The 15413-nt window shown below is 28.5% G+C and overlaps 1 protein-coding gene across 5 annotated transcripts in view; it reads right to left on the bottom strand.

The window, feature by feature from the left end:
* LOC107448987 (uncharacterized) overlaps positions 1-15413 on the bottom strand; it is an 86886-nt gene that overhangs the window by 37105 nt on the left and 34368 nt on the right. For all 5 annotated transcript variants that reach the window (XM_016064374.5, XM_016064376.5, XM_071187814.2 and 2 more), the window contains 3 exons: positions 14297-14374; positions 7859-8104; positions 1248-1361 (listed from right to left, as the gene is read on the bottom strand). In XM_016064374.5, the coding sequence (XP_015919860.1) occupies positions 1248-1361; positions 7859-8104; positions 14297-14374 (438 nt within the window). The remainder of the gene's footprint in view (positions 1-1247; positions 1362-7858; positions 8105-14296; positions 14375-15413) is intronic.

The following is a 15413-nucleotide window of genomic DNA, read 5'->3' as shown; positions in this document are numbered from 1 at the left end:
CTCTTGAATATTTGGGAACATTGAGCAGAGCCCATGCTTTGTAATTGCACTGTTACAGTGAATTAAAACAGCTCCAGTAACGAATTTATTAAAAAGCTCTAATAAATCAACTATGTAAACTAATTCAAATTAAGTCTTTTAACATAAAGAAATTAAATAAGTAAAATAACATAAACCCATTAATCAGAGTGAACTGGATTAAAAATCAAGCAAATATGCATAGTTATTAACAGAAGTAGCAAAATGAAATTTTTACAAAAATGTATTCAAATACGTAGTTGAAAATTTTTCTTTATTCAAATAATTGTTATAAAACAAAGTCGGTTGCATAAAAATTGCAGTCATTCATGTAATGAAATATTTTAGATCAATAATTAAGATTACTTATTTTAGACTAATTGATCTCTTATAGTTATTAAATCATTTATAGACTAAGATTTTAAGTTCAGTTCTTTTCAATTTAATGAAGAAACTTACATAATGGCTAATTTAATTTAAATTAAGTTCAATCTTTTTCAATGCAATCATTTTAACAAATAGTTTATGATCAAATTGAAAATTTCAAACAAGTAATATAATATTTTGTTTACATTGGTACAACACTAAAATAACAGGCTTAATTAGATAGTTTAAATAACTAAGATTGCTAAATCGATAATTCAGATGTATTTTAATTAAGCTAATGAGAAGAGGCACAAATACTTCAAAACGAAGTTTTGGGTTAGTTACAAGAAAATTACAAATATTATTTGAATGAAATATTGACTAATCGATGAATTTTTTAAATAATGAATGAACATTTACATTAAGTTTAATACTTTTAAATTTAGTGAAAATAAAATTCAGAATGACAAAAATCATGTGATCATAAGAATATGCGTAAAATGATAAAAATTAGACCCAACAAAATTCTTTCAAATCACAATTGTTAAACCAATCACATTAAATAATTAATTGAAAAGTTAACATTTATTTTTAGATAATTTAAAATAGGAAATTTTGTACCAAATGAAATAATTCTGTGATAGTTGAAACATAATTTTTTTTCTGGATCACAGTGAAAACTTTTTAATTGTCAGAATATAAAAAAAATATAATAGTAAATCCTACAGAGTATTAGATGCAGTTAGTGCTTATCACCTATAGTTAAATTGTTTCACAAGTTATAAATGTATTGCAAACAACTTTAATTTTATGAGATTAATATTTGCTTGACGAAAAGAGAAAGATAGGAAATATAATTCTACCTCTTCAGACAGAGATGAAGTTCCACTGGATTTACGCTTTCTGTTATTAACTTGGGGTGTTTCTTTATTTATCACTTTTGAGGTGGAAGCTTCAATATTTTGGCCAGTAGTTTCCTAGAAGAAAAATAAATGAAAAAAAGTTTTTTCATACATTAAAAAATAACTTCATAAGTTTAATCTCAAGTAAGTATTATATATTGATTGCTCAGAGTATAGTAGTTATGAATATTTATTTGAAGAAGAGAGGAATAGTGATAATGCAATTGTGTTAATGATTTTATTTTACCTCTTTAGATAGACATAAAATTTCACTTGATTTACTCTTTCTTATATTTACTTGAGAAGTGTTACTATTTATCACTTTCGAAGGAGAAGCTCCAATATTTTGGCCAGTAGTTTCCTGCACCAAAACTTCATTAGGAAGTTTTATCAAATTAAAAAAAAAACTGCATCACATAAGTTTAATCCAAGGAAAGTTTCATGTAACAATAGCCCATTGAACATACTAGAGTAATTGGCATGATGGAAAACGTAAAACATGTTCTCCAACATTAGCTACTAAGTCTACTATTCAGATAATCATATAGAATTATAATTATACATGAAAGAGAGCAAAATTTTGAAGGGAAGATAGGGCACGTCATAAGGATGGAGATTTCAAAGGTGCCAACTTTCCAAACAGGCTATCAGTAATCAGAAATATAAAAACACAGAAATACAGTTAGCATTTAGAAAATTTTACGGTGCATGTAGCAGCCATGAATGTGGACAAAAATATAAAAAAAAGCTGAACTTTTACAATGCAGTTATTGGGAGGAGTAGTGTTCGATATAATACAGTGATATCAATGAGATTTACAAAAGGGCAACTTTTAACTCCGTCGGGAGATTTTTTTAATTTATATCAAAAGCGACAGAAGCATTTAGACAGTGAAATTTAAAATTTTCTTAAATATAATTTTAAAATCCTTTGAACACTACTATATTAAAGAAAATCAAGCAATTATAAGAAGTCACAGCTTAATCATCAATTTAAATTAATTACCAGTCAACCATTTTCAATTAAGTCACCTACTTTCACCTCAATATCTTCTGATATTGTTACTAACAATTTTCGTCACTTTGACTGTTTTAATTAACCAATCAAACTTGAATGTATTTTTTCAGCAGCATCGATTGTATGCACTTTGTGTTAACCTTTCTTTTGCGTTCGTATATCGTGTATGTTCGTATGTTGTGCTATTAAGCAACTTCAAAAGATTTAAGTAACTCCCATAGACAAAGCTAAAAATAATTATTCTATCTTCTGTAAAAAAAAAATATCTATGCTGAACTTTTAAAAAAGAAATTAATAATGCACGATTTCCATACTTAATAATCAGTCCAAATTTTATAAAATACCTAGTTTATTTAGAATTATCACTTATGGGTCTAATACTTACTTAGCTAAACTTAATCACTATTTTCTCTGACTGCTTAAATAAAATTATTAACAATAATATTAAGGAATGTTTTTCATACATTATAACTAATAATCAACAATTTTAGATTTTATGAGACACAACAAAATTAAATCTATTGCGGCCTTTGATTTCCAAGATCTCTTAAATAACATTCCACTTTCTAAACTAAAAAAAATTTATTTTTAGGTATTACTATGTTTATAAAAATATCCTAAATTGCGAATTTGATAGCTGAGAAATTCTTATTATTCTGTGACTTTCAATTATTCTGATAATGGAAAACATTTTTTATTCAAATTGATGGAATACCACAAGGATCTAATTTTATGTCACTTCTGGCTAACTTACTTTTACACTATTAAGAAAAAAATTATTCACTGAATACCTAATGTGTTTTTAGTGTATTTACCCCACGAAATCAATATTGCTTTATAATCATGACAATAATATTAATTTTTTGAAATCAATTATTAAAAAAGAGGGAAATATCTGCATTGACATATACGATGAAAAGAATGATTTCAAGTTTAATATAAATAAACTAATTACATGAAATTTGTTTGTAAAAACAGATTTTAAATACAATGGAACCCAGGTTTTACCTAGTCACGTATGTCCTAAAATTGCCTATGCCCGATAATATTAAATTACCCCGAATTTTATATTATCCTTTTTAAGAAAATTCCACTTAGAATGTTTTTCTAATAAATTTTTTATGACACTTGCTTATAAGCAGTTTAAAGCTTTTCTGACATTCTTTCTATTCTATCTTATTGTGTTTCCATACCCTCCAACTTATGAGGATTTTGAAAATAATTCTTTCTAGTGGTAGCGAACCAAAGTAGAAATTTTTAAAGCAAATGGATCTCTCATAAAACTTTTATCAGAACTTAAGAATAAATATAGCCATATGGCCTGCACTTTTATAAGTAATAGTGGACAAGTTACGCTAAAATTAATTTTTTTTAAATATTAAGACATTAATTTTGCTACCGTCTGAAAAGAAGATTTCTGAAACTACGGAAATTCCGTAGCAGTTGGAGGGTATGTGTTTCTGTTGGTGAGAGGGGATTTCCTCCGTGAGTCAAAATCAGAAGGGTAGGGGGATGGGCAAAGCAGGGGGAACGTGGTTAAAGGAAATATGGGAGTTTAAGTAGCAAAATTTACAAGTGGAATTTTTTCTTGCAAACTTTAACTTTTGATTTTCGGAAATATCCAATCATTTAAAGAAGATGACACTAAACAAGTGGTTAGGTAATAATTTCTTTTTCTTGATTCCAGTGACCAGCAAGATGTGTCTTAAACAAAAATAACTGTTACGGAAGCTCTAGATTTGATATCTACAGTGTTAGACAGTGTTCCTTAAAATGCATTGAAAATGGGTTTAATAAAGCTTTTACGGATTTATTGTTTCTCGCTACTCAACAGGAAAATCAGTTATTTGGAAGTCTTTAGAAGTTGATGACACGTACATCGATAGTAAAACACACCCAGTACTTTTCAATATCTGATTTAATGCCGGCTCATCATGAGAGTGATGAAAATGATGAAGATAAGCAAAAAATATTGGAGAATATATCCACAATTGAACAACAGTTTGAAAGCTTAAAACCTCAAAAACATTTGTGAATATAAGCCATAAAACAAATATGCAAACAATAGTATGTATTGAAAGGGATATTGTTTAAATTGCATCTAAAAAACATGTAAGGATTGCATATGTGTCAATTTTTGAGAAACATATTTATATTTTCTTATTACCCCAATTATACGTTATCATGCTTTGCATGTATTTTAATGCTAGTTTTATAGAAAACAAAAAATTGGGGTACTATTCTTAATTAAATAAATGCATGTAATTTCTATTTATCGAAAAACCACCTTATTTTTATAATAATTTAACAAAAGATTTGTGAAAATGTAAAAGTTCAGGCCAATCAGACTACTGCGAGGCAACCACTTCGAACATGATATTTTGGCTGAAAAAACACTTTTCAAAAACTGGTGATTTAACAGCAGGATCCTTGAATAGTGATTTTAACGTGACATACGTGAAATTTTTTTCGTTATCAATAAGCAAATAAAAACAAAAGTTCCAGAAACTGGAAATAAATTACAGTTTTCTACTTCGTCTCTTGGAAGTTTTTGATTGATACAATATTGATAGAAATGAGATTATTGCTGTGGAGAAAGCCTTTAGGTATGATACAGAAAACCTATTATTAAATTGAATCGTTACTGAGAAAATTTAGAGACACACAAAAAATTCATAAAATTAAACAATCAAAAACATTCTCCGGCAATTAAAAGTATGGAAAGGATTGACCAACTAGCAACATAGCTGCCAACATGAATAGGAAAAAATCCAGTAGATTTTACAAAATAATATTAATTTCATGATAATTGTTGAATAATGTACTAAATATTTTACGCATAGGGAATTTAAGGGATTTTTATAGTCATCAAAATAGAAAAACTGCAATATTTTCCAGTTATGATTGACAGTAAACATTTAAAAATTATGTTTTATGTTTACTAATAATTTCGAATATTAATAGGCATTTAATTCATCAAACATAGTTAAAAGATTTTTTTTAAATAATTTATTAAGAGAGCTCTGAATAAAAACAAACGGAACATTTTAGAACAAAAAAAGTTTTGAACTGATTTCTATAAATGAGGTTCATTAAATTAAGTATTAGTAATACTTATTTAATTATTCAAGCAAGCAAGTAGTAATCTATACAAAAATTCTATTTAAATAGGGATTTTTTAGGAAGCTTATTCAATTTTAGGGAATTTTCTAAAATGTACAAAAACCAGGAGAATTTTAAATAAACCAGTAGATCAGGAGAAACTACCAAAATCCAGTAGTCTACTGGAAAATCCAGTAGAGTTAACAGCTATGTAGCAATTATCGAAACATTACAATGCAAAGAGCAATGGTTGGGAATGCTTGAACTCCCAGTATCTTCTGAATATACTGGGAGTCTGAAGATACAGGGATCTTCTGATGATACTGGGATCACAGGTCAAATAAATTAAGAAATATTGTTCAATCGTTATTTGTTTTAACTATTCTTGCTGACATCATATTTCTAAAATGAGTTTTAATGGGCTAACAGTGCAACTTATGGTCGTGACACGGAACTTAATAATATTTAGAGAAATATTAAAACTTTTTACATAACTATAGTAGCACAGAAGAACATGTAGATATTAGCTTTACCATTCTTGATTTTCTAAAACTCTCACTCTTCTCGTAAGTTTCTCACTTTTATGCAAGATGATTACAAAGAATTGTTAGGATTTAATATCTTTTTCGGAGACATAAAAATGGAATATAATTTTCTATAACAGGTGTTCAAAGTCTTGGTTAGATGAATGGAAAAGGAAATTTATGTGCTCAAAATAACATATTTTAAGAAACTTTTCAATTATCTAATCGAAAGTCTTTAAAAAGTATAGTATACTTTTCTTATTGGAGTGTGTAAATGAGCCTGGTACCCATCAACAAAGGCACCTTAGCAAGATTTTCTACTTATATTTCAACATATAGATTATTGAGCGATCCAAAAATCAATAGAGATACTGTAAAATTAAAAAAAAATTTAAAACATCTCTCACATTTGGCTTAGTTAATCGTAATTTTAGCCCCATCTAATGGTAGAGATTCAATTTCGGTTAAGACAAATATGGCAAAAGATATATTGGCAGCCAACAAGGATGAATAAGAACTAAATCATTATAAGAGATACATTTTGCCTTGATTTTTCTTTCTTTACAAACCATAAGTTTTGGTCTTTTTTTTACACCTTGCTGCAAAAACTTTTCAGATTTTCTATCAGTAAGAATTTCCTTGACAATATTGGAAAATAATCTTGACTGCAAAAGTGAAATGGAAAAAAAAAAAAAAGCAAATGCTGTGAATGATGCTGGAAAAAAGTAATGTAATATACTCTCTTAAAATATGAAAATACGAAATATATTTAACAAATCATTTATGATAACAAAGATACTCAATCACAACTAATTCCACTTTTAGGAAAAAATAATGTTCCAACTTTTGGGCAATCTAGGGTTACTTTGTAATTGTTTGATTCAAATAAAATTTTGCACTCAGTTTTTCTTGTTCATTGAATAGGAGGGAGGGAGAAGCGAAATTTTAACCTTTCGAAAATAGCATGTAGTTGAGGGCCACCCGAATATACATATATATATATACACACACCTAGTAATAAATTAATTACATTCCCTAATATATATTTTTTTTTTCATTTTTGCTTTAAAAGTGACTCCTTACAAATAAAACCAGTTAACTAATGAGAATTCTAAGAAAATCATAAGAAATCTAGGGTATTATAGGGTAGTAACAAATTTTTTAAAGAATTCAAAATTTTGAAACAATTAACAACCTTGTTTAGTAGCACACTTCGATTAACTTACTTATAAAATATAAATATATATATATATATATATATAACAGGGTGCGTAGCCAAATCTTTGAATCAAAAATAAGCACTTTTTAAAAACTTTTCAAGCACTTTACAAAAATTTTCAAGCACTCAAAAAATTCATATTGAATCAATGATATTATTGAAAAACAATAACTTTTCATGAACAGTTTTAGCATTAAAAAAAAAACTCAAAAAGAAATGGACGTAAATCGTAACAATCAGTACTTTCCCACATCACCGAGTGAATTCAACTTGACTCTGAACTCAGAACAAAAGCACTCTTACCCCCTACATCAAAAAAGTGTAAGAAGTAAAATGAAATAAACAAGAATAAAATTATACATTAAAAAGAAAAACATTTAATAAGGATCTGACTCTATCCAAATTGGAGCACTCGGGTTTCACTTTCGAGTGTGCGCGCATGCGCAAGTCATAACGTGGGTACGACATGAAGTTCGTGTGAATGATCACGTAGCAAACATGCTATTTTTCGCGAAATGCAGGGGATCCGCCAGATATCACCGAAGGAAGAAAAAAATTATTCGTGAAAAAAAGCACTTTTTAAAAACGCCAGCTGAAAAAAGCACCATAAAAGCTTTTAAAAACAAAATCTCCCAAAAAGCACCTTTAAGTACTTTTTACAAACGCTACGCACCCTGTATAAATAAGATGAGCAATAAAAATTTTTAAACCTGTGTAGATGCATATAAAAGCTGGAGTGACTGTTGCCTTTTAGTCAGAGGAAATGGAACACTTGAACGGGCAGTTTTGGAGGATGAAGATTTGCCTTTACTTTGACAAGAAGCCTTACTACTCTCACAGGAAGTCACAGTTTTACTGTTCTGACCAGAAGTTGAAGCCATACAGTTCTGCTTAGAAGTCGAAGCCTTGCAGCTTTGACCAGAGGTGGAAGCTTTACTGTTTTGACAAGTAGTTTCCTGTAATGGAATGTTTTTTATGACTTTGTTTCTTTATGCCCACATTATAATGCTTAAAGTGAGCGCTATGAAAATTTAAAATATATTTTAGACAAGAGAAAAGTATTGTGGATAGTGGAAACATTGTAATACATTCACTGAGTACAGGCAGATAGGGGAGGGAGAATTTTGAGAAGTGGAATAAGTGTTCTTCCAAGATGGTGTATTCAAGCATTAAGATCATGAATATCGTGCAATCACCCTTAAAAAATATCAAAAAAATAATATATACATTCCACTGTTGCATCAGGGTGTCCAGAGAGAAGACATTATCAAATTCCCTGTAAGTCCCAGAATTTCCCTGTATCGGGCAGATGTTTAATTTTCAATTTTATTAATAAGAAATTTTATAATCTAAAATATAATACAGTAGGGAACCGATAATCCGGAACGATCGGGACCATCGCTATTCCGGATAACTGATTTTTCCGGTTTTCTGAATCGCTACAAAAAGCCGTTTTTTTTATTGTTAAACCCAATTTAAAAAAAAAAAATTAGGAAATAATCTTAAAAAGAAAAAACGATGAAGTAATACAGTAATGATTATTTCTAAAATGATGGTATGGTAAACATCTTTCAAAAAAAAAATAAAAATCCTAAAATCTTATGAGGAAAAAAAATTTTTTTTTTTTAAAAATGGTGGAAAGATTTATCGAATTTCGTTCCGGTTTTTTGGTTTTCTGATTTCCGGATAACGGGTTCTGTACTGTACAACCTATAATTATAATATAACCTAAAATATAATATAACCATATTAACATTATGCATTTGGAAATAAAGTAGATATTATACGTAGTACTGCAAACTTATATTTCTCCTAGTACATAAAATGTTACATAACTTCAACACTGAATAAACAAATACAAGAAATCACTGTATCACGAAAACATTTATTCTCACATTATTTCACAAAGAATGAATCTGCTCTATTACATTACTAATTTCCTTAGTAGCATCTTCTTTGATTTTAGCAATTTTTTTTTCCAATTCTTTCTGAATCACTGCTGTTTTTTTCTTTTTGGCTTCAATAGCCAAATTTTCCTCATCTGCAAGTTTACGTTTTTTTATAACTTCCTTCATCAATGAATGAGCATTTCAGAAGGAGTGCACAAGGGGTTTCGAAATTTTATACGAATTTACATTTTTTACCGTGGAAATAATAGTATCGTATACCATTCTTTGTGATATCAAAGTCTCTTCTTTTAAATTTTCTATCAAACATTGAGAGTTTACAGAGAAACCTCTCTCAACGTTTGCATTACCGTTATATAAACTCATGGTGAGTTTCATGACTTTGGTGATTTCATGGTGATCTTTGAGGAGTTTAAACACATCTCTCCACAACACATCGACACGACTGTCAGTCCTATTAAAATTTTTAAGTAGCTCTATAACAAGATTTTGTTTCAATGCACTTTTATATTGGCGCTCAGCTTTATCAGCTGTTGGCCCATCGATCCAAGCATTTTCCATGAGAATTGTAAGTAAATTCTTAATCCTTAACGAAGCCAAATCGACAACAATTGCCACATCTGGATCGAAGCATGTCACTGCCTTAGTCAGTGGATAAAGCAATGGTGATTTCTCAAATAATTTTGAAAGACAATCGTTTCTAAATTGTGACACTTCATTATCTGCAATTTTCTTTTCTTTGTTCCTCTTTTTTAAAGCATTACGTGCAGCATAGCCTAAATCAATTTTATCTGCAGGTAAAAAGTTATCTTTCTTGCTAAAATCTATTTTATGTAAGGAATTTTCTTTTATGATATTATCTTTAACAAATTTACTAATAATATTTAGGCAAATAGAATGCAAAGAACTATAGAGAAATGGAACAAGTGGGGCGTCTTTTTGGAATTCCTCTGAAAACGGCTCTACTTCAGCAATAAGGGACTAGAAAAATTGTAGTATTGCCTCTAAAAGTGGATCTTCAATAATTGCACAAACATTGATAAACGATTCAGTCCGTAAATTATCTTTATTCAGCTTCACTCCAGATATAAATTTCTTCAGGTGGGGAATCATATCTATGGCACGTTGTGCAACATCTCCATTCTGGAGCCATCGTACAGGACAAAATTTAATTGGAAATACATTCGAGCTCGTATATTGTACAAACAAGGCACGACGTGCCGGAACATCTTTAAATAGGTTGTACAGTGACGGCAAAAACTGAATCAATGACCAATTTGTCATCCTGATTCCTGTTTTGAAAGCTCCATGTAAAACATGCAATCCACAGCTGCTTATATTAAGAATGATTGGATGGCCCTCCTGGCTTTCATCTCTTATCTCGGCTTTTAAATCCTTAAAAAATTTATGATTGACGTTTGGGCCATCCATAGAAATTTGAACCATTTTTGATATATTCAAAATCGACAAAGCCTCTTTAAAATTGCGCCTAATTTCGTCTGCTGTGGTGCGACTTAAAAATGCGGAAGTTAAATATCTGGTGCAAACAAGTTCTTGCTCATTACACCAGAATCTTACATTTATGTCCATCTGAGTCTTTTGGGAAACCTTATTTAGAAATTCGTCGAATCCAACAGTGAAAAACTCGCTTTTCGAAATATTTGTTATTAGTTCTGTTTTGAAATATGGAGCAATACCATATAAAATAGAATATGCTATTTTACTTTTTTTTAGTTTAATGCTTTTGGCAATCTCGCCATCTGGAAATAAAAGCTGAAATAATTCTACATCCTTCTCGGACATCCTAACAGATTTATGAGTAACAACAGTGTGAAGACACCATAAAATTTCTGCTTTCGTAACATCATCTCTTAAAAGGAATGATTCAAGACCTTGTCTTGTAGAAGGGGTAGACAATACTGGATCATTTAGGGATTCGACAGAGCTGCTGCCACTTCCAATAGTTTTATTAGAAGACTCTATGCTTGGTGCTTTCCCATTGTCAGAAGTGAAAAATGTTAATGGTAATGTCCCTTGCATTGCTTTCATTCTTTTTACATGCTGTGCGCTTTTGGCATGGCTTCTAAGAGCCCGACGGCCCATATTACTTAGTGAAAATGTTAAATGGCAAACAACACATTTTGCTCTATGGATGTCTGATTCAACCTCCTTAACCCAGTCTTTGAATTCTGGATTATGAAGCCAATCCACTTGGAACCGAGCAGCCATACAATTGTTTTATCTGCAAATAGAATAAATATTCAATATAATGCTCATATATTGTGTGTATTGTATAATTTTAAATAAATAGCAAGAATTTAAAAAAAAATTAATCTGTAGTTTGGAGAATCATTTATTTTTTCTACGCTGCTTACTATAAAATGGATAAAATGATATTTGTATATCCCTTGTTTAATACCACTCTAATATTCTTAAATTATTATTGATTTAAATCAATGTTTTTTTAATGATATAATGAAAGCAACATTCATGCGAATATTAATTTGCATGTATATTCTTTATATTTCTCTGGAGAAAGCATCATTATCATTGATATATTTTTTAAATTATATTTAGAAAAAAATCTATTAAAATAATTTTTTTAGAAAAAAAAATGATGATTGATTTGAATCAATAGTCTTTTTCTAATAAAATAATGAAAGAAATATGCTATTGAATACATTTACAGGCATACTGCATTTCTTATATGCATTAGTAAAATACCATCATTACCATTGAAATCATTTAATTATTATTGTTTGTATTTATTAATAAAACTTCATTTCATTCTATTGAAACTAAAACTATTTATATCTTATCATAAATATTAATTTTTTACAAAAAGTATGTTAAAAAAAAACAAAGCTTGGATTTAAAAAAAAAAAAAAAAACATTAAGTTTTAAACAGTGGTTTGAGTAATGGTTTAAACCAGTCAACCCAACAATAAATTATTAAACGCATATTTACAATTTTAAAAGTAAATAAAATATTGATGGTTTCATGTAAGAATTTATTAAATTTTTCCTTGTCTTCAATACATAAAAAAAAAATTTTTTTTTCTTTGCTCATTCAGAGTGTTATTTATTAAAATTCTGTAAATACGTATCACTAAGCTGGATTTTAAAACTACGTGAGCACGAATTGTGAAAAGTTTAAGTTTTAAAAATTGCAAAAAAATAATCTTGACTAATGATTTAAGTTTTGCAGGAAAGCGAATCGTCATGCTTATCGAATCGTCATGCATGCGAATCGTCAAATTAGTCCTTGAAAATTATAAAAATAAAAAAAACATTAATCCCCCTTTCATTAAATTAATGAATATTTAAATATTAGAGATAATAAAATTAACGGCTGTAGGAATTAATTTTTAAGAACTGGTCAGTTTCCTGACAACGAAGATGGAAAGCCGTGAGTTACATTTTATACTCCTCAAGATTCTTACTTTTTTTTTATAGTTAAAATATCAAAAAAAAAAAAAAAAAAAAAAATTAAAATTTGCTGAAAGAAATTCAGAAAGAATATTAATTAAATAAAGAATTATGCCATCACGCGAAAATTATAAATTCAGTTTATCGAAAAATCAACCTGCCGTAAACGAAAATAAGTTAAAAAACACAAATTTATAGGAATAAAAATAAAATAAAGTTCATTAAATTGAAAATAAAATAAGTTATTAGGGGGCAAGAACAAAAATCTTCCATGCGGAGTCAATATTGCGCAATCGGAAGGACAAAAAATAGCTTTTCTGTTATAAATTTTTTAGAACTTATTTCTTAATGACGTTACGTATATAAGACCTTAAAAATGAAATTAAGCAAATATTTTAAGATAATTTTAAATAAATGCTTAATAGTTATAATTAAAAAAAAAATAAGATAAAGAACTTACCAAAACTCCTTAGAAACAAAGGCGAACACATGCACGATCCTTTTGACTCAGATGCAAAGCTGCATGTAGAAGTTCCACGTGACAATATCGGAGAGGAAATGACGTCAGCAACTTCTAGGCCACAGCTACTTACCGCACGGGAAAGAAAACTTGTTTGTGACGTCATCCATTACGAAGCATAGCGCCGCGGTTTGAAGCATTCGGCGATTGCTGGCTATTTGAATACTTTTCCCTGATTTACAAAGATTTCAGAAAAATTCCCTGATATATCCCTGATATTTCCATAATTAAAAAATTCCCTGATAATTCCCGGTTCTCCCTATCGCTGGACACCCTGTGCATGGAGACAATTTTCCAGTATGCAACCTATTGAGGTTTCAATAATTAGCAGCTAGGATACAAAATTAAAGTATTTTAATACATACAGGAGAATTTATTTATATTTTATTTCTAACAAAAATAAACTTATTTTGCGCTCAATTGTTTCTTCCTACTTCCAAGACAGGTGGATAGAAACTGCTTTTCGTTTTTGACTTTAAATTGCTTATACCAATAAAAAAAAATTTTTTTGATTTCATGCTTCTTTCTTTAGTAGCAATTTCAAAATGTATGCTACAAAGAAATAACTAAAAAATTCTTTGCACCCTCTGATACACATAGTTCTTTAATGAAAACACAATTTACGATTTCATTCAAAAAGCTTTATAAGTAAGTTTCCCTCCATTGATCCATTAAGTAAGAAAATAAATAAAAACCTACTGTATTTTTATTTTATTGTGTCTAATAAACACTGTGATTCCTTTTGCTGAAAAACACTTTGTTTGAAGTAATAATAAAAAAATTTGTGTGGTCAATATCACATTAATTTTTTATATTTTCATTGCTTTTAGACAAGTGGTCTTAAGATTCATTAACAATACATTTTCTATTTAGTTCTAAAATTTTTGTTCCTTTAACCAGCATTTACAATTTAGAAATTATTAAACATAAGTATAATAAATATGTTTTTGCTTTAATTTCAATTAAAACACTATTTATAATGAAGTTTCAAAAATCAAAGAGGTCTCAGAACCTTATTACCTAATAATATTTTGCAAATTATATTAAAGGACAATTACGTTTTTCCTTCTAAAAAAAAATTACTTTTTTCTACATTATTTTGTTTGTCAAAAAGAAAAATGATAATAATACAAATATGAAAACTAAGTATGAACTTAATACAATTGCACAGGCTTTAAAAAACAACAACAAAAACACAGAATCTGTAAGCCTGAGATATTAATTTTGCTAATATATGTTAAAAAAAAAACAAATCAATGATATATATAATTCAGAATTAAAAGCTTTATTACTGTTTTTGATCGAGTCTTTCTCAAGTTTTTTGTTTCAGTGCCATTTTGCAATTGTTTAGTAGAAGCACCTTTCTTATCCTACAAAGACAAAGGAAAAAATAACAATTAGTAGAAGACAACAAATGCATAGCAAAAAAAAAAATATATATATATATGGCAAATGGAACTTTTTAAGCATTTCAAGATTCTTTCACAGAACTAAATAAATTTACATTGACTACAAATGAAATACAAATCTGTTTTATCAAGCCTTTAATCAGTCTTGCAGGATTTGCAATTTTCTTCCAGTTAAGAAATTTTTATTTTGAAAAAAATCTTATTCTTTATTTGATTTTTATAGACTGTCATGAGTTAAACAAAACAATAAACTGCAATTTCTCTTCTATATTTATCTTGAAATATTGCCCGCTCCCCTCCTCCTGCAAAAATCATCATTCTTTATTACATGGATAAGATTAAACAAATAAGACTTAAAATCTTACAATAAACAATTGAAATGAGCTATGAAAGCACAGTGACTGAGCCCATGCACATAGTCTAATTGTAAATCTAATCTAATTGTAAAGCTTTAACCTCTATCAACCTCCTAGCTCAGGGGTCGGCAACCTTTTGAAATGAAAGAGCCAAAAGTTACAATTTTACAAAATCTCCCGCTTTTAAAGAGCCACTGAAAATTTTTGATTTAATGCTATAATATTTTTTTATGTATATATGATTTTTAATTAAAAAAAAAACGGTTTTGAATACAGAATAATATTTATTCTTTATTTTTAAAATACACTAATAATTTTTTTTAAAATCTAGTTTTTATTTAATTTTTAATTTTTTTAACTTATTTCTTTTTTTGGGGGGGGGGGATAAGAATATTTGGGTCATTAAAATTCAATGAAAATTGTAAATTTTCTTACTAATTCTTGTCATATTTTCAACAAAAAACGCAATTTTTTTTTATTAAATGTGCAACGAAACACAATCTTATCAGACAGATTTTATAATAATTCTTTTTAATTCTTCATAGCAATTCCGTAATAATATTCATTTATATTATAGCAGAATTTTTTCACAATTTTCCTTTTTTAAGAAATATGTACCGTCTATTCTTGTTATTGTTAAAAAC

The sequence above is a fragment of the Parasteatoda tepidariorum genome, chromosome 11, assembly GCF_982258835.1.
Source record: "Parasteatoda tepidariorum strain Cologne lab strain chromosome 11, Ptep-v5.0, whole genome shotgun sequence".
In the NCBI taxonomy this organism is placed as follows: domain Eukaryota; kingdom Metazoa; phylum Arthropoda; class Arachnida; order Araneae; family Theridiidae; genus Parasteatoda; species Parasteatoda tepidariorum.
The sequence above is the reverse complement of the archived record's forward strand: the minus strand, read 5'-3'. Positions and strand labels throughout refer to the sequence as shown.